General features: G+C 38.9%; 2 protein-coding genes across 2 annotated transcripts; one reads left to right on the forward strand and one right to left on the reverse strand.

Moving 5' to 3' along the window:
* The first annotated feature begins 5581 nt into the window (after nucleotides 1-5581).
* LOC148904495 (uncharacterized) lies at nucleotides 5582-8982 on the forward strand. Its single transcript, XM_089025207.1, has 2 exons — nucleotides 5582-6144; nucleotides 6211-8982. The coding sequence occupies exons 1-2, from the start codon at nucleotides 5587-5589 to the stop codon at nucleotides 8695-8697; spliced, it is 3045 nt and encodes a 1014-aa protein (XP_088881333.1). The 5' UTR covers nucleotides 5582-5586; the 3' UTR covers nucleotides 8698-8982.
* A 1422-nt stretch (nucleotides 8983-10404) lies between these two features.
* On the reverse strand, nucleotides 10405-20101 carry LOC116298257 (uncharacterized). The gene is made up of 4 exons (XM_031706645.2): nucleotides 20072-20101; nucleotides 19599-19699; nucleotides 14208-16190; nucleotides 10405-13570 (listed from the first exon to the last, which is right to left on the reverse strand). Exons 3-4 carry the CDS (start codon nucleotides 16168-16170, stop codon nucleotides 12000-12002), a joined length of 3534 nt encoding a protein of 1177 aa, XP_031562505.1. The 5' UTR covers nucleotides 16171-16190; nucleotides 19599-19699; nucleotides 20072-20101; the 3' UTR covers nucleotides 10405-11999.
* Nucleotides 20102-20527: the final 426 nt, after the last annotated feature.

The raw sequence follows: 20527 nt of genomic DNA on the forward strand, positions 1-20527 counted from the left end.
AGACATCAATCAAATCGTGCATCAATTCAAAACGGGGATTGGGTGGTATCATCTTCGCGTCCTTCAAGCCTTGATCTACTCTCACAATTGTTGCGCCCGCTAAGACACTAATACCACTAATAAGAAGAGGTTAACAAGCCGGACGATTATTTCTACTTTCTCATGCAGCTTCTAGAAATTATTGCATGTCATGCGTGTTTTGGCTCCAAGTTCATGTTATAGTAGAATACAATGCATATATTGTATGAAAGTTTATTGTTTTATTTAGTATGCATTATAGGTTGCTATCAATAGACGTCACTTCCGATAATAGCTCTTTTTTGATGGCTTGTAAAATCTTGGAGGTTGTTTTGATCTCTTGTTTTCTGGTTTCATGTCGTAGAAATAGTCAAATGCAATAGTTTGAGGACTTATTTTGATGTTTTGACTTAGCATCCGCTAGTTGCCCCCCAGTCAACCGCTTGTTTGCCCCCCAGTCAACTCCAAAAAGTCACGTGATTGATAGTAAACAATATTATTTTCTACTGTTTCTAGAACACGAAAGAAACAAAACTAGCATGATACATAGTAGACACTAATTCCATTGTTTTCTTTTGTTTTACTTTGAACTTTTACTCACTAATTATGCAACTTTGTTTCGCAGCCCAAGTAAAATAAATTCATAATTTGAAGAGAATATGTCAGAGAATATTGGATAAATGAACTGCAGTAAATTAGAGAAGATTCAGTTTAATATTTTTCATTTTTATTTTTAATCTTTACAAGAAATGTTTGTCTGGGTTGTAACTACATTTCTGTTCGAGTTTCTATAATTTTAAAACTGCTTTGTTTGATCGGCTTTATTTTCAACCCAGCTTTTCACTAACAATTTCATGTTGTTAATAATATAAATCAATATAATCATTTTGTATTAATTAATCCCTAATAATTATTGGGACAAAATATACCAACTCTAAATTTGCTTGCAGATTCTGATCCATATATTAACCTTTTTTTAAAGCCATTTTCAACACATTTCATTTCATTTGAACTTTTTTACTTGTTTGAATATTTTTTTATGCAAGTCAGTGAAGTCATCGCGCTATCAAGTCCAACAAAATTCACAGTTAGTTCACTAAGTACGTATTGAGTTCATTCTTCCTTTGTACACTGAGGCGTAGATCTTGATATCTTTAATTTCCATGGGCTCAACTTCTAGTGGATCTTTTTCCAGGATTGTAAAATTGGCAAGTTTTCCTTCTTCAATGGTTCCCATGATGTCATCAGTACCAAGGATTATGGCTGCATTCTTAGTGATTCCAAGCAGGCCCTCGTAGGGAGTGATTGCAAGATCTTTTCTGAAGCAATTCCCTTCGGCGGTAACTCTGTTCACAGCACACCAGGCGAGAAGAAGAGGTTTTGACGGTGCCATCGTGAAGTCAGAATGCAGAGCTGTGACCACTCCATTATCAAAGAGCCATCTTAATGGGGACATGGCCTCCGCCCGAGCTTTACCAATGCCTTCTTTTTCACTGCTGTACTTTTCAGCTAACGTATGGAGATAGTACGGAGCGGCCGAAACTCTCAAACCAAGCTCAGCTATTTTATCAGCTTGTTTTTTAGTGAAGTAGCCAGCGTGCTCGACTGTCGTCCCACGATCCTTTCTAGGGTACATAGTCTTCAGATGTTCCACGATTTCTAGTAGCTTTGCCATTCCAAGGTCGCCATTGGTATGTACGTGGATTTGGAACCCTTTGGGCTTGGAGTTCCAGTAGACTTCCATCAGTTTTGCCAACTCGTCTGGTTCAGTTATCCACTGACCGGAATGGCCATCAGAATAGCCATCTTCCATTTGCATAAGCTGAGAAAAGAACGCCCCGTCACAGAGCGCCTTCACGTGGTCTTTGTACACAATCACTTGATCATCACTGAATTCTTTCGCTAGATCCTGAATGAGCGTTTTGGCTTTCTCGTGGTCTTTACCTGCGATCTTGCTGAAGTTCCTCGCACTACAAACGCAATAGGTCGAGAAGAAGACATCCTTCGACTTCAGATTCTTGGAAGCCATGCTTTTTTCGAGGTCCAGATCAATCAAAGGAAATTCCAAATCTCCCACAGTAGTGATTCCATTCTGATGGATAACCTGGACCAGATCTTTGTAGCCTTCTTCCATTAGAGGGAAAACGTGGTCCTTGAACGACGTCGTGCTTAGAAGTGCATCCAAACCCATCTCGAAGAAATGGCCACTGTCCCATTCAACTTGAGGGTTTTTCTTGAGCTCGTCCAAGTCGTCGTACTTGAGCTGCTCAAGAGCGATTGTGCCGAGGTAGACTTCGTGAAAGCTTCGGTGCCAAACAACTACAGGAACTAAAGGCTTTAGTTGGTCTATTACTCCTTTCGCCATCTTGCCATGGAAAGATGGATGATAGCCCCAAGTTATCAAGAAATCTTGCCTTGAACTGACGTAGTTTCGCTGCGTAATCAACTTCGTCAAGCGGTCACGATATCCTTGTTCGGTTCTTACTCCAGGAAATTTGCCGTTAGGAAGATCCCAGTCAAACGGCGTGATGAAATCCATCTTGAGAATCAAGCTCGCCATGGAAGGATGAAGGTGAGGATCAATGTGCCCTGGCATCATGGTTCGTCCTTCGAGGTTCACCTCGTTTATTCCACGAAATATTCTTTTCGCATGGGACAGGCTTCCTGCAAATGTGATCTTGCCATCCTTTTCCACTACCGCCTCGACATATTTCACTGTTTCCCTCGTCTCTCCAACCATGGTAAGAATTCGACCGCCATAGTAAAGCGACATTTTGATCTCGAATACTTTACACTGCCTTCGCTGGGACGCCGTTCACGCAATGAATGTTTTGAGATGCTTAATAGTCCATAAGCTGAATCCTGAAAAGTCCCTAAAAATCAGTTTTCGTAGCACCCCCCTGGAGACATAGTGAAACTGGTATCAAATGAAAGCTTATTATCTATATTTTCATGAATCACTTGTTACTTTTTATGTAACCTGTGCTTAAGTGAGATATACGACCGAATCTGAGGGGGGTGGGGTGCGAATATATATAATTTGAAGTAATAGCCTCTCCACAGAGAAAAAATATATCTTTGAAAATATAGCTCCATAATCAATAAAACTTTCCAGAAATGATCCTCTGATTACATGGTGTCGAAAAATGTATGTGTAGGGAATCTAGATGTTTCCATGGCAACCGTTGCTAGGAAGAAAATAAAAGTTACAGAAACATACACGATTTTCACTGTTTTTATCGTACAATATTCTTTCAGTTTTATTATTGTGAAACGTAGTTTTGCTCGAATAATGAAACTATGATAAATGATTATTTGGCCTTCATTTTACTTGTTTTCTCTTGTTAACTTGACCTTTAATTACTTTTGAGGGTTGATCTTTTAAGAGATCCTTAATTGGTGCAAACGTGCACGTATACGTTTGTAGTGTTTTTGCAAAATGTTTACAATTTTTTGAATCCCTAAACATGACACAGTTACACTACATTGACCACTTCTAGCTAGAAAAGGTGCCATAACAACACCATAGGTGGTGTACAACCCATAATGCAGTGCAACCTAATATGACATGTGATAAAACAGTGACCGTCATGTTGGAAAGGAAGGGTTGATGTAGCTGTCTTGTCTGTAAGTACCTCACTATTTGATGCAATACTGGATATTTAAATCTTTATTTGTGACTTTTTGTATTTAGGTAAGATATTTTTTTGATTAATTCTAGAAAGAAAAAAAGAAATAAGATGTGAAAATACTTATTTCTAGGTGAATTGTGAGGCTTGTTTTCCAGAGAAATTCAGTCGTTATGACTGAAATAACTTCTAGAAAACGTTCAGCAGTACAGCAACCGAACTGGAATAAATGCCTATGTCATGTTATTGAGAATGCTGATGGCAAGTTGACAGCTTTCACGGAGAAAAGTTGGGAAACGTTTCACAAATGTGCTCATCAAAGGAGGGATTTCATATGGATGAAGATGGAAAATTCTTGGGATCAGGGACCAAGAGGCAACTACCATCGGCGCTGTTATCAAGAATATACCGATAAAAACAAAGTAGTCAAAGCACAACAAAATCACCATTTCTCTAAAGAATATCTCAGTCAAGAATCCGTTATGTCTTCACCTCCTAAAAGAATTCGCAGGTCGCAGAATTCTAGTTTTGATTTGAAAAAATGTGCAATTTGCCAAAGAGATAAGATAACAACATCCAAAGGAACAAGAACAAGAGAGTCCCTTACCTTAAACGTCAGCGAGTTTGGTAGCACTTCTTTGACCAAGGCAGCTCAAATACGCAATGATAATCACCTGCTCTTGAATATTCAAGATCAAGATACAATAGCAATGGAAATCAAGTACCATCGTTCCTGCTACAAAGACTATGTACGTCAAAGGGAACTTGATAAGTTAGAGGAGAACAACTGTAGAGAAGAAGATATTGGAACAGAAGGCTACAATAAAGCATTTGACAAATTAAAGGAGATTATAGAAGAGGAGATTTTGAAAGAAGCAAAAGCAATTCCCATGTCCGACCTTGTGGGAAAGTACACAACTTTTCTATTTGACGAAGGAATCAGTGCTACCTCATATAGGTCATCCAAGCTCAAGAACCGCCTAATTCGATGTTTTGGTGAAAAACTGTCTTTTCGCCAACCAGTAAACAGAAACCAATCTGATATTGTGTATAGCTCACTAGTCAACGTTGGAGAAATTGTAGAGACTATCCTTAAAAACAGTGCTCAGTATGAAGAGTATGAAGCAGAGGAGTTAAAAGCGAATGACTGTACAACCGATACGGTTCTGGATGAGAGCTATCACATTTTCCATACAGCTAAAGTGATAAGGAGCTTACTTGTAGACGTGAAACCTACTATGACTTGGCCACCATCACCAGACGATTTAGACAGTGGCAGTGCTATGGTACCTGATTTGGTGTACAATATGATGGCGTGGATCTTAGTGCCCCAGTCAGAGTATTCCAAAGAGAGAGTTGGGAAGCTTTCACCAAATGTTCACCGCCTAGTAGTTTCTCTTTGCCAGGACTTAATACATTGTGTCAGTCGTGGTCGAGTAAAAACCCCAAAACATGTTGTTCTGCCTATGACAGTAAAAAGTCTTACTGGGAATGTTGAATTAATAACCATCCTCAACAGATTTGGTCATAGCTTATCATACTCTCAAATAGAAGAATTGGAAACAGCTCTAGCCGAGAATCAGATTGCAAAGCAGCAAAATTGTGTCCTAATCCCAAATGCTTGTTCTCCTGGCGTGCCTGGTGTGTTTTGCTGGGATAACAATGATCTTCTTGAAGAAACTCTTTCTGGTAGGTGTCAACGTAAGTTCAATTGAAACCACGCGTCCATTTAAAATGCTAGATTGTTTTTCATTACGCAGGAAAAGAGACCACCCATTGCACAAATGGCATCATTGTTCAACGCAAACCTCATACCTGTGAATTACCTCCTGTCAATTCAGCTAGTCCAGCATTATCAAAGAAACGCTCTATTGATTATGTTCCCTCAGATGTTCTTCATTTTAGCTCAAGCTCTCGCAAAGGGCCCAGTCCAGTCAGCATGGATATTAACAAAATGTCAAACAGTAACCAACAAGTCAGCGTTTATGCTCAACTCATCAACTTTGGCTGGAGACTCTGTCGGCGACCATATCAAGATAACATCTTTGATGTGCAGGAGAATCAACCACAAGTAATACCAGCATGGACTGGTTTCAACACGATGCTACAAGACAACAACCCTCTCAGAGAATGCTCCATTGGCTATTGCGAGGTTATTGATGCAAGTCCAACAGAGCTTCCAACTGTTTACACGGTTCTCCAAAGGTCACTCAAAATGGCAGACCAGCTCGGACAACAAGATGTCATCGTTGTATTTGATCAAGCCATCTATGCAAAGTGTCTTGAAATAATATGGCAAAATCAGGAGGAGTTCAAACGACTGGTTGTTAGAATGGGAACATTCCACACCATATGTGCTTACCTAGCTGCTATCGGCAAACGATTTGGAGATGGTGGCCTAGCAGATATTCTTATAGAAAGTGAAGTTGTTGGTTCTGGATCTATTGCTGCAGTTCTTGAAGGGCGCCATTATAATCGTGCAATTCGTATCCACAAGGTGATAATTTATAATACATAATTTAATATGTATTAATAATACACTAAAACAATTTCTTATTTTCAGATTGTTTATGAATCATTGCATCGATTGCAATGGAAGGGCTTTAGGTCTTGGCTACTAGCACATGATCACCCAGTTAATTACGTCATGATAGTCAACCAAGTAATGGACATCCGAAAAAAGTTCAGCAAAGAAAAGTTTGATGGCCTACTGTCCATGGAAGATTTTACCAAGTTAATGAAGCTCTACAAAGAATACTCCACCTTCGATAACGGTCCTATGAAAGCCTTTTGGAATAGTTATCTAGAGATGGTTGAAGTGTTGTTGAATGTTGTACGAGCAACGAGGGAAGGCAACTGGAATATGCACTTAGAAAGTACCAAAGAGATGCTACCCTGGTTCTTTGCATATGATCACATTAATTATGCAAGATACCTACCAGTCTACTTGGCAGAAATGATGACACTGGAAGAAAGCCATCCAGAAGCACACAACATGCTTGCCAATGGTGATTTTGGAGTCCAAAGAACGATCCATCATGGGTTTTCCCAGGTGCCAGTCGACCAAACGATTGAGCAAACACTCAATCGAAGTACTAAGACAAAAGGAGGTATAGTGGGCTTCAGCTTGAGGAAAGCTGCTGTGCAGCGGTGGATGATTACTGCCCATTCTCGAGCAGCTTTTGTTGACAGATGTAGGATCATGACAGACGGTTGCCAAGAGATAAGCCAATTTCCCAAAGAGAATGGATCACTACGTATCAAAAAAGATGAAGAAGATGTAGAGAAGATAGTAGAGGTCATAGAGAGCTGGCGTAATCCATTTGATCCTTCGGAAGAGCTTTCTGTCATCAGTTCCGGGCGTGTTGCTGATGAAAATGTGAAGCAAGATTTGCTGATGGCCAAACAGAAAGGAAAGCAGGCGCTTGAGTCATTCGTAAATGAGAGATTGGTGACAAACAGCAAAGGATTCTTTCAACCCCTAACCAAGCTCAAGCTTGGGTCTTTTCGTGAAGCCCAAAAGAAGACATCATTAAAAGCAGGAGGAAGAAACATCATCATCAGAGCTGACAGAAACCTCTTTGCACGCCTACTAATCATTGGTCAGAGCCGGAAGGTAGACCTCAGGGACCTTTTGACGTTTGAGCTTGGTCCTCTCCCCTGGTCACTGGCCTCGTTTGATGGGTCCATAGCCAAGACCAACAAAGCTGCTCTACCAAAACTACTTGAAAATGGAGTTGAGTGCCTAGACAGTCTTCCTGATCAGACAACGGCTTTCATCATAGACGCCATGGCACTACTTCAATCGTTGGTGAAAGTACCTGACAGATTTGAATCTCTTGCAGAAATGGTGATGAAACGAGTCATGGCAGTGGCTGGGCAAGCAACAAGAATAGATTTTGTAGCAGACCAGTATCCTGAAATCTCAATAAAAAACACTGAGAGAGACAGACGAAGCAGTAATGGCCAATTGGTGGTTGCAATCTCCAGCCCTCAGCAAATGTGCCCACGTCAATGGAAGAAGTTTATGGCAAATGGTTCAAACAAAACTGCTCTGTTGAACTTCCTCGTGGTCGAATGGACATCTAACCATATGTATGCCCGCATGATTGGAAACCGCACCCTTTTTGTTACACATGGACAAAAGTGCACCAAAATATGTACTCAAGACGGCAATATTATATCGGAGATCAGTGAAGATCTATGTAGTAATCAAGAGGAAGCGGATACAAGAATGTTGCTACATGCTTCTCATGCCTCACAACGTGGCCATCAACGCATCGCAATCAAGTCTTCAGATACAGATGTCGAAGTACTGGCTTGTTATTACCAGATAACCATTCCATCTGAGTTGATCCTGGTAAGCGGAACCCAGACTAGAATTCGACTAATCTGTGTGCCTAAACTTCGTGATAAACTCGGATTAGACACATGCCGGGTGCTGCCAAGCCTTCATGCATTGACTGGCTGTGATGCAGTTAGCTCTTTTGCAACAAAAGGAAAAACGAAAGCTCTTACTATCGTTCAAGAAAATGAAATTTTGAGAAAAGCTGTTGAGACCTTGGGTGAACGAATTCCAATTGTAGATCTTGATCAGTTGGAAACCTTTGTTTGTACCCTCTACAACGATCCAAAGTGCAAGAGTGTCAACGAATTAAGATACAAGATGTTTTGCAAGGGCAAAAACTTACAGTCACACCAACTTCCACCATCAAGAGCAGCGTTAGTAAATCATCTCAAGCGTGCCAACTTCCAAGCTTACATTTGGAAGCATGCCTTAGATGCAAACATCATCCAAACACCTAATGGTCAAGGCTGGCAAGTGAAACACGACTGCCTGGAGATCGACTGGACAGACCAGCCCCCTGCTCCTGAAGCAGTGATGGCCCTGGTATGCTGTGGATGCAAAGGACAATGCAAAACACGACGTTGTTCTTGCGTTCGTAACGCCCTTTCGTGCACAGAAGCATGTGCATGTGAAAAATGCGAGAACAAAGTGGGAGAAGAAGACACCTATGAAGATGATGAAGATGAAAGTGACGACGAGTAATTGTTTGACTATTTTTTGTCATTGGAGATTATTTTTCTTTTTGAAGAAGTTGTAAAAACAAGTTTTGATCTCACAGTTTGGATTAGATGTTTTTGTAAAAAACATTAGGGGACGACCCCTCCCCCTTGCTTTCAAATGTACATATACACCACCTATGGTGTTGTTATGGCACCTTTTCTAGCTAGAAGTGGTCAATGTAGTGTAACTGTGTCATGTTTAGGGATTCAAAAAATTGTAAACATTTTGCAAAAACACTACAAACGTATACGTGCACGTTTGCACCAATTAAGGATCTCTTAAAAGATCAACCCTCAAAAGTAATTAAAGGTCAAGTTAACAAGAGAAAACAAGTAAAATGAAGGCCAAATAATCATTTATCATAGTTTCATTATTCGAGCAAAACTACGTTTCACAATAATAAAACTGAAAGAATATTGTACGATAAAAACAGTGAAAATCGTGTATGTTTCTGTAACTTTTATTTTCTTCCTAGCAACGGTTGCCATGGAAACATCTAGATTCCCTACACATACATTTTTCGACACCATGTAATCAGAGGATCATTTCTGGAAAGTTTTATTGATTATGGAGCTATATTTTCAAAGATATATTTTTTCTCTGTGGAGAGGCTATTACTTCAAATTATATATATTCGCACCCCACCCCCCTCAGATTCGGTCGTATATCTCACTTAAGCACAGGTTACATAAAAAGTAACAAGTGAATCATGAAAATATAGATAATAAGCTTTCATTTGATACCAGTTTCACTATGTCTCCAGGGGGGTGCTACGAAAACTGATTTTTCAGGTCTCAGCTCATGGACTATAAGTGTCGACCTTAAATATGATGCGCTAATGAGCATTCCAGTCAGAGCTATTCAGCACAAGTGTTAGAAATACAAATGTTCACTTTTAGAGCTTAGGGATACAAATAAGCAAAAACGCACGCACCGCCTCATTCTGTATTGTATAGTATTTCACTGCTGAGAAGAGCAATTAACATTTTACAGTGGTAGAAGGGCGTTTCAGTTAAGTTTGTCGGAATGGTGTTAATTATAAACAGAAAAACTTCCCGCCTCAGTGATGAATTCAATACAATGCAGATCAATGTAGTGCGTGCTTTTCTTGCTCATTTGCAAATCTTAAGTAGGTTCCCCGGAATCGAACATGTTTTCAACAACACTAGCAGATGACTTTTCAAAGAGCTCGCTCTATTACTGTGCATTGTCTGTCTCATAGATTGCATATTTTCAAACCCTCAATAGGATTCGCTTAACTTCGTCTCTACGAAGAACATTTCAAAATGCCTGCCATTGTTTGAAGTTGCAAATTTGGTCCACAAGTTTGATGACATTTGACGTCAATTCTTTCTTATCCCCCGTTTTTTTATTTGTTGGCTTATCAATATTAAGCGGTCTACATGGTCGCCGAAGCCGTGTGAAAATTGAGGGGGTTGGGGAAAGAGCGGTGCCTGATAACGACATTCTCGGATCTGAAAAAAAAACTCTTTCTCCCTATCAACTGGTGTACTTACAACTTTTAGTCGAAAGTCCCAAAATAAAGACTTCAAGAAATTTAAAAATTAGCAAAAAAAAAAACAAAAACAAAAACAAAAACAAAACAAAAACAAAACAAAACAAAACAAAACAAAACAAAACAAAACAAAACAAAAAAAGGAAAACAGTTGATGAAATGTCAACGAAAAATGTAATTTGTGACAATCGAGGTATAAGATAGCACTGCACTATGCTCTTGAAGTTGTAAGGGTAGGGGTATCCTTAGGGATTATCAAGTCTACTGCTATCAATAGACACCTCGCAGCCTTTGGAATGCAGCTCAATCTGGTAGACAAAACAATAGGTTCCGATTCTCAGAAGATTGGAATTCTTTTGCTTTGATCGTGCTGCTTTGACGTCACATGCAAGGGGTCTATAGTTAACTCCTGTGCTTCGAGGGTTTTAGTTTGTCCGGTTTCCGGTTTTTCTCCCTCCACAAAAATCGACTTCTAGATGCCAATTAGAATCCAGTGGAAGAAGAGACACTCTGTAGAACCACTGTTAATCCCCATTTATTATTATTGTGATTTTTATTGATAACAAATTACGTTCTATAGAAATTATAGGAAAACAGTATACACCTATTTCAATAGACCTAATCGGCTAACGTGTAATGGAGTAAGAGTAAGTTTCATTGTTCGTTATATTTTGGTTTCAGAGTTGAATTCGTAGAGACAAACGCTTCTATTCCCAGAAGGTTGGGTGGTAACGTATAGCAACACGTTAGCGGATTAGGTCTAAAATCGCCTATCACCTCAGGATTGCCTATCGCCTTTGGCGATGAGAACGTCTATTGAATATTGAAGAAAACTTAAATTAATCAACATACAAGTCAATAAATGAGGTTTTTAGTTTGTGTTAAAAGTCTTGCGCACCGGTGGTGACAACGCGACCCGGGTTCGATTCCTGGCTGACGATGACATTTGTGAGAGTAGATCGAGTTGTTTGCTGATTCTCTCATGTGCTTAGAGGGTCTTTCTGCGGGTACTCCAGTTTTTATTCCTCTGCAAAAATAAACTTCTGAATTCTAATAACTAGATCTACAAGAGCCTAGATGAAATCTAATCTGTGTAATCCTAGTAACCCTACCAAATCGTGTTATAAAATCTAAAGATTAGAATATAATAGGGTTGAATAGAAGATTTGCACTAACAGGTCAAGTGACGGCCCTACCTCCCTTAAAACGAGCAGTTTTGTCAAAATAAAAACCGAAATGAAAAGAGCTTCTCGGCATTAATAGGGAGGCGGAGTTTCAGCTCATCTTAAACGAAACAGAAGTGTCCAAGAACACGAAACTATTCTTCGATTATTTCATCTGATTTTTAAGAACTTGAAAAAAGCTATATTTCTTGTGAAATCCCTTCCGGTTTTGTTACTCACCGGTGAACATTGTAATGTTACTAGCTCGCCGGGATATAATGAAACTTGATGACTATCACGTGGTACCATCTTGGCCAATGAGAATCCAAAATATGTACTTTAACATTTGGTATGTAACAAGAGTCCCCTTCACAGTTCTCTGCGGCATCTTGAAAGGTAGCCGTGCCTTTGCATCGAAGCTAGTCGAACGGTGACCTGGCAATGATAGAGACCTTTTTCTGACACCTCGAAAAATTATTCACTTCTCTATCATTGCAAGCCCACCGTTCGTCTAGCTTGGATGCAAAGGCACGACTACCTTTCAAGACGGCGAAGGGAACTGTGAAAGGGACTATTAGTCATTACTTTTCTAATCAAACAGCAAATTATACACTGATGGTGACGTCATCACCAATAAGAAAAAAGCCAGCCCAGTGCTTTGGTTCCATGTATGTCTCCGTTTCTCGCATATTATTCATTGCTTGCTGTAGGCTCTTACTTGCACTCTTTCCTCTCTTTAAATGCGAATAAAACTTCAACATGAATTCTTTCGTCGCGTTGTCACCAATCGCCCACAATGACGCAACAACAGCTCGAGCTCCTGCAGCAAGAAACGCTCGACTCATCCCTACCACTCCCTCTGCCTTGATCTCACCACGACCACTGTGACAGCAGCTCAGCACAACAAGTTGGGCTCGTATACCACTTTCTTGTACTTTCTTCATTGTCAAGACGAAGTCCTCCTCGTCTGGAATGCTGTTCGTTGCTAACGACGACGCAGATGGAGCAAGAAGAATTTGTCCATTTTTCTCACTTCCATGTGCTGCAAAGTGGATGACAGACACGCCAACGTGTAGTTTTTGGAGAACTGCTTCTTTGGTTGCTTGACTTCCTATCAATGGCTCCACTCCAAATAGTTTGGCAATCTCTTTAGCTTCATCTTCTGCACCAGGTAAATCTATAAACGATCTTACACTGCCTTCAAACTCGACTTGCCCAATTTTAGGATTTCCAACAATTAATGCGCCTGTCCTGTCATGTTCATCATCTGAGGATTCTTGGAGAACTTTCAAAGTTGCTAAAGAAGGTGCCAGGCGAATGCGCTTAGTTTCCGATAGAAATTGTCCTGTCTTGGGATCCTGGAAAGCTGCGAAAGGCACCATGTAAAGACCTCCATCAGGAATAATGACAATCTCATCCTGAACAAGCATGTGATGTACCGGAGCAATTAGTTCATCATATAACAATTCCAACGGTTTCTCGTCAGTATCATGATCTTCATCATATATACATCTAGCATCCGTTTTGTTGTCCACTTTGTCACTTTCTCCTTCTTTTGTGGTGTTTTGGTCTAAGATTAGTGATGACACACGCTCGTTTTCAATATCTTGGTCTTCAACGTCGGGTAATCCCAGCGACCTGTCCTCACATTTTATTCCTTCTCTGACCTTCAGTTTGTTGTAGCTCTTCTCCACAAGATTAGAGATGGATCCTTTGATCTTACTAGGATGAAAATATGGTGGGCTTTGATGAGATAGAACCCAAATATTAGCATCCAATTCATCTCGAAATAGAGCATAAAACAGAATTCCGAAATTACAAGTCGACAAAAACATCTCAATGTCGGTAACTTGAATGAAAGCACTTTTTGATGTAGTTTCTTTATCCATGCTGTATTTCAAAGTCAACAGATCCCCCAAAGCACGGGCTCGTCCACGATCCGATACAAGAAGTGCTTCGTCCGTCTGTTGAGTCTCTACATAAACAAGTGCCAGTGCCGTGTAGCAACCGATGTACGTTTCAACAATTGATATCTTATATTGGTCTTGATCCAGGTCATCAAACAACGACTCAAAAGTTCCTATACTCTTCTTTAAGTGACTTTCTGCTTTTTTCATCATGATGTTGATATTTAGATCGCTGTCTTGCAGTTTTGCCAGATATGCATAGCAAGTTCCTATTACATAAGCACAAGGATGATTGCAATGGTCATCACTGAATTCGCCGCTAATCAAAGTTTTTTTTAGAGCGCTTGATGGTATTATTGTTTGCATGCGCATTCGCCGCTAAAAGTTTTTTCTACGATTTTGGACAAAAATGTTGAGAAATGATACCTTTTCTGTTCTAATTCAATTTTTACAAATCAAAAAACATTCTGCCTCCTCCACCCTACCCACAATTCGATATTGCTGTGAAGCAAGGTGAACTGATTGGACCAGTGGAGGGAGAAAGATCTTTTCTAGCCCCTCTTGAAGTAAAAGTCTCAATTATCGCTATCCAACAGAAAATTGTTAGCTATTTTTGTCCAATATTGATAGATAAAGTTTATTGAGGTCTCAAACACTCCTAGCTAAGCACCGGTGCTTTGCTAATTGGGGAGACGTAATAAGTAAATTACGTGCGATAAAGTTCTTACAGTATATGATAAAAGGGTAAATTTGACACCGTGAAAAGATGAAAAAACTTACTGACGTTTCGGACGCTAGTCCTTCGTCGGAGTACTTTTACTCCGACGAAGTTCACACTAGTTTTTAGCTAGCTATCTCTTCTTACAGTATAGATTTATTTGCCTTCTATGACATCATAAGACTTACCAATACTAAGATGCGCATGTACTTGTCCATTTCTGTCATCTATCTCTACAGCAATACTTAGGTGCTTTTTATGGTACTCAATGGCCTCTTGGTACTTCTCTAGTGAATGCAACTCCCTTGTTATGCTTCCATTAGTCACTCCTTCTCTCTCTGTGTCACCAATCTCCTTAGCGATGCCATGACACTTTTCTTGATATTCAATTTGTCCATAATATGTTCCTAATGACCAATAGGCAACTCCTAAGTTCCCGTACGCATTCCCCTCTCTCGGCCTGTCACCAATCTCAATAGCGATGTTTAGAGACTTTTCGTGATATTCAATCGCTTTTTGGTAATTAGCGAAAAACCTATAGATAGTTCCTATGCTTCCGTAAGCTGCTCCTTCTCCTTCTCTATCTCCTATCTCCATAGCGATGCTAAGCCTTTTTTCGTAATAATCCTTTGCCTCGTGGTATTTCTTGAGTGCATAATATGCATGTCCTAAGTTTCCGTAGGATACTCCTTCGTTTCCCCTGTCACCTATCTCAATAGCAATGCTGAGGGATTTCTTGTGAATCTTTATCGCTTCGTGGTATTTTCCTAATGCCTGATAAACAGTTCCCAAGTTTCCATAAGCAACTTGTTCTTCTCTTTTTAATGTTATCTCTTTAGCATTTTTAAGACTTTTTTCGTAATATTTAATTGCCTTTTGATATTTTCCTAAAGACTGATAGGCATTTCCCAAGTTTGAGTACGTTGCTATTTCATTTTGTCTATCACCTATCTCAATAGCAGTGCTGAGGCAATTCTTTTGATACATGGTTGCTTCATGGTATTTTCCTAATGCATGATAAACAGTTCCCATGTTTCCATTAGCAGACTCTTCTCCTTGTCTATCACCAATCTCTTTACAGATGATTAGACGCTTTTTAAAATAATCGATTGCCTCTGGATATTTCCCTATTGACTTATATGTACTCCCTATGTCTCCATAAGCAGCTCCCTCTCCCCTTCTGTCACCTATCTCAATAACGATGCTAAGGCATTTTTTATGATGCTCCATTGCCTCTTGGTATTTCCCTTGTGACCGACAAATGTTTCCTAAACTCCCGTAAGCATTTCTTTTTGCTTCTTTGTCACCTATTTCTGTAGCTATACCAAGACACTTATCGAGATATTCTGTTGCCTTTTGATATTTCCCTAATGACTGATAGGCATTTCCTAAATTTCCATAAGCATGACCTTCCAACTTTCTTTGACCTATACTAAGAGCAATGTCAAGACTCTTCTCTTGATATTCAATAGCCTTTTGGTAATTCCCTAATGATCTGTAAATGATTCCTAAGTTCCCATAAGCTACTGCTTTTCCCGCTGTGTCCGATATCTCAATAGTGATACCTAGATGTTTTTCTTGATATTCTATTGCCTTTTGGTATTTCCCAAGTGATTGGTACGCATTCCCTAGATTACAGCAAGCGTCACTTTCTATTTTTCTGTCTCCTATCTCCACACCAATGCTAAGACATTTCTCGTGATATTCTATTGCCTTGTGGTATTCCCCTAATGACTGATAGTCATTTCCCAATTTCCCATAGGCGGTTCCTTCTTCAATCTTATAGCCCATCTCTTCAGCGATGTTTAAACACTTTTTGTGATGTTTAATTGCCTCGCGGAAATCGCCTAGTAAGTCATAGGCATTTGCTAAACGTTCGTAGGCCGTAAATTCTCCTTTTATGTCGCCCATTTCATTAGCAATGTGTAGATGCTTTTTGTAATATTCAATTGCTCTTTCTATCTGATGAATTTGTTTATATAATGTACCAAGTAATAAATAACTGATTCTCTGAGTGACGACATCTTCTAGGAAAAGAGCCACGACCAAGCATTCTTCAATTAAGCAGATCAATTCCTCTTCTTTCAAATGATGTAAATCTGGACATAGCACACAAATGCGAATAAAGAGCTTGATTTTCCAAACCTCCATTGTAGTAATCAGTTTCCTTTCTTCAAAAAAATAAATTTATAATTCACGTTTTTTTTTTTAAGTTTAAAAAAACTTAGAAAATCAAATAATTGTTTTGTATGTGTTGTTTGACAACTTGGTACATAAAAAAAACATTGATTTACTGGAACCTCAGGAAAGCAGTGCCTTTTGTGGTCCTAAGATCTTTATCTGATCGGTACTCAGTAACTAATTTCAACAAGGGAAGGTCATTTTTGTTTATACAAGTGGGAGGGGAGGGGAGCTGGGGGATTCGCATGGTAAACTTTAGTTTTAAAATGGCCGTAGCCCTCCCTATTTCACTCAGTAAGAAATTCTCGGCCTTCCTATTCAGTCAACAAGGAACTAGCTTTCCTGAAAATAAAATGGTGTGACTCTTTACAAAAGTTCAAACTTTTACTAATGACCCTCTTTACTGAAGCCCCAACCCTCCCCCCAGGGGCCGATCCAGAAATTTGTTATGGGTAGGGTGCTGCTTACAAGGTTAACCCAGGGAGGGGTGCACCCCTTTGAATCAAAGGGAAGAAAACCTTATTTTGCATTGGTTATTTTCAAAGTAAGGGCACAAAGTTGAACCAGGATCCGCCACTGCCCCCCAATAAATTGACCCAAATCTTTCCTTTCTTTAAGAAATAATATTTATAATGTGTCATTTTTATCTGTCTTTGGTGATTGTTAGATTATACATGTACAATATCGTGTTTTGGATATATAGGGATTAAGTTTAATAACTTTGTATATAATTAGTATCCAACCTAACTATAAACCTAGTCTAATATTGCCTTATTTCTATATGATTTCACATCAAAATATTCCTTTTTTTTAAATGTTAAAGAACATGGTAGTCAAGGGGAAGAAATAGCAGCAACACAAATGAAATCCCAATAAATATATTTTTATGAGTTGGTGTAAGGGTAACTTCTACAAGGCACGTTTTAGAACCAACATTGGTAAAAAAACAACATCAGCTTTAGGAATTGATTATTGGCAGCAAATTCCAAAAGACATCAAAGACCTTAGTGCCTTCGCTTTCAAAAAAAAAAACTTAAGCAGCACCTATTACTGAAGCAGTTTTATGTAGTGTTTAAAAAACGAGTAGGAGTGTTTTATCAGGTATAAAAGCATGAGGCGTAGCCGAGTGCTTTTATACCTGATAAAACACGATCTACGAGTTTTTTGAACTGCTTAAAACACTCATGAACAATTTATAAGATTTTGATTCAACTGGAGCCACCATACACGTCACGAACATGGATTTTTATACTTCGATAGAGATTTGACATCACGGGCATGCGCAACCAGATTCAATAGAAGCTCCCACACGTTGGATATTGCGTGCCAAGGCAAAGACAGGCACGTTAGTCAAAGATCTTTAGGGTTGACTATGACCTTGATGAAGCTCTATGTATTCATCTAAACTTGGATGCATACTTCATCCCTGATGAAGTCATCCTCATAGTATTCGAGTGGTCTTTATATAAAGACCACATGTGTCTTTATATAAAATCACTTGAATACTAATGAAGAGGACTTTATCGGGTATAAAGGTTCATGCACGTGACGTGTATGGTGGCTCCAATTGGACCATAAGCTTATGAATTATTACTGAAGCAGTTTTATGTACCATCTAATACATGACCGGGTTGACAGTTGTTGTTCATTGTTTGTCTATTGTTTGCATATTATTTAATTTTTTCCCCTCATGTTTATTGCCTACTTCAAACTGATACAAAACATGACTAGGGTCTAACTAGGAAACTATATGGTTTATTTAGGCTCTAGGCATTTCCCCTCATTACAACCTATATTTAGCTTTATTTATTTTACCAAATAAGTATTTTCTTTTCAATGATAAATATATAATTTAATGTAATGTAACGTAAAAGCAAATGTGAATAAAGATATATTGTATTGTAAGAGTAAGAACTGCTTAACATTACACATTAAATATCCCCAATGAAAGATATAAAGAAGATTTAGTTTAAATTTCTGTTTTTTGTTTCTTTTTTGCTTCTAATAGTCTATCACTAATAGACCACTTTAGCTCAGCCAATAAGAGTGCAAGATTTGTGATGGACTATTAGTAGGTTTATACTATTTATAGTTAGACTATCAGACTAGAGTACAAACACTATAAGTGTGCAACATAAATACCATTAAATAATGCTAAATTATGCTAATGCTATTGTTTTTCTATTGTTTAATTAGCATTATTTTAACTACTAAATAGTGCAAAATGTTGCACACTTTTAGTGTTTGTACTCTATTAACTTAGTTGAAATTAGAAATATAGTTGAGATATAATTGGTCATTGACTATAGTCTAGAGAAAAAGTTCTCTTGTTATAGTTTGCAATAGTTTTCATGGGTTAAGAATGCTAGGCATTCCGCACTTGCATCTGACTTATACATTATTAACCACATTTTGTTGTACATACATTAAGATTGGGGAGGCTGCTCAGACTTTAGAAGTTAGCTACGTCTCATTTGACTCTTTTCCCTATTTGTGCTTAGACCCCCTCTCGCATGAAACTTATTGGATAGAAATCGAGAGGGGGAAAAACAAGAACTGAAAAACAAAACCAAAAAAAGACAGACAGACAAGCAGAAAGACAGACAGACAGACAGAGAGAAAGAAAGAAAGAAAGAAAGAAAGAAAGAAAGAAGGAAGGAAGGAAGGAAGAAGAAGGAGGAATGTGAAGAGGAGAGTAAACGAATACGACCCAACAAAAAACAGAAAACCCTACCGCCACCCCGAAATAATCAACCCAAGCACACCCTACCCTCCTCCTCCACCCGCACGCCCGCCCTCTCCCTCCCTTCCCTCCCCCCTCCCCCCCCCTCCCTCCCTCCTTCCTCCCTCTCCCCCCCCCTCCCCCTCCCCCCCCCCCGCCCTCCCACCCCCCTCCCCCCCCACCCCACCCACCCCTCCCGCCCTTTGCCTCTCGAGGTGCACGATAGGAGGTGTGGGATATTATTTGAAGGGAAGAAAAGGTCATTCATGCATGTATTACTTAAAGGGAAGGGGAGAGGAGGAAGATATTATTTAGAGAGGAAGTAGAGAGAGATGAGGGTTGGTGCAAATTTTATCTAGTGAACCATATTTTTTGCTGACCCTAATAATTTGAACTGCAAGATATTCTTAGACCCTTTTGGCTCTACATTTGCTCCTTAATGGTATTAGGCATTTCACGGTTGAGGGAAAAACTGGGTCAATTGGCATTGCAGTGCATCGTGCAGCTGTTTTAGGGGAGATATTTCCAAAATGGCGAGAAGATGGTGTCTATGTTGTCCCCTAAAACTCTAAAATGCACTAGAATGCCAACTCGACATAGTTGTTTCCTCAATCTCAGAATGGCTAATATTATGATTTTTTTAAAATTATGTATTTAATTATATATATTAACTTACTTTTGTACCTCTGCTTTATTTAGTAAACTTCAATCATCCATTTTTTTTGTACAGCAATGAATAAAAACCTGAATTGATATTGTAATAAGAATCTAGAAATCCTAAAATGACAAATAAAGATTACTTTGTCAAAATCGTTAGAAAAAAAAGCAAATGCGTTTGGATCAGTAACATCACAGTGGGTTTATGTTTAAAAACGTATGTTATTCCAGTAAAAAGCTTATAGCCCACTGCTAGATCAACTATATTTCATATGAATAGAGTTCTGTATTCCAAATCTTAGTGAATTAATATGATAAAGAAGTCTATGTTTAGTGTCAAAATATGGCGTAAATCGACGTTAAAAGCTAGATAAATTGTTCTTAAAGGATCAAGGCTCATGGATGGAGGTTAGGGCTTCCTAGGTCTAGAATATAAAGGGTTTAAGGACGAGAATAAAGAAGAATTAAAGGATAAAACCAATTGACTCTTACTTTCCTTGAATGTCCACTTCCGCCATCTTGAATTTTAGCGCGCTTTGTCAGTGGCGCATAATTGGATGTTGATGACCGCTGACAGTCAAATCGCGAGGAAATGAAGAAAGAAAGAAAGAAAGAAAGAAAGAAAGAAAGAAAGAAAGAAAGAAAGAAAGAAAGAAAGAAAGAAAGAAAGAAAGAAAGAAAGAAAGAAAGAAGGAAAGGAAGAAAGGAAGAAAGAAAGAAAGAAAGAAAGGAAGAAAGAAAGAAAGAGTGAGTGAGTGAGTGAGTGAGTGATACTTTATTTATACTCGAGAAAAATTCTATCAATATAAAAATTGCTTTACAAGAATGTCGAGTTAAATAAGAATACAATTTAGACAGCTAAAAAAGTTTATGAGAGTCCAACAGAAGAAAGAAAGAAAGAAAGGAAGAAAGAACGAACGAACGAACGAAAGGAAGGAAGGAAGGAAG

Source organism: Actinia tenebrosa, unplaced genomic scaffold, assembly GCF_029948245.1.
Source record: "Actinia tenebrosa isolate PJP-AT-01 unplaced genomic scaffold, QUT_ActTen_1.0 PGA_scaffold9__36_contigs__length_13948895, whole genome shotgun sequence".
Classification (NCBI taxonomy): Eukaryota; Metazoa; Cnidaria; class Anthozoa; order Actiniaria; family Actiniidae; genus Actinia; species Actinia tenebrosa.

Bases quoted from the DNA above. Each gene is read 5' to 3' on its own strand.
- LOC148904495 (XM_089025207.1), top strand. From the start codon at position 5,587: ATGGATATTAACAAAATGTCAAACAGTAACCAACAAGTCAGCGTTTAT. The intron at 6,145-6,210 runs GTGATAATTTAT...TCTTATTTTCAG, and splicing joins GTGCAATTCGTATCCACAAG to ATTGTTTATGAATCATTGCA.
- LOC116298257 (XM_031706645.2), bottom strand. From the start codon at position 16,170: ATGGAGGTTTGGAAAATCAAGCTCTTTATTCGCATTTGTGTGCTATGT. The intron at 13,571-14,207 runs GTAAGTCTTATG...CTTATGTAATAG, and splicing joins ACATGCGCATCTTAGTATTG to GAACTTGCTATGCATATCTG.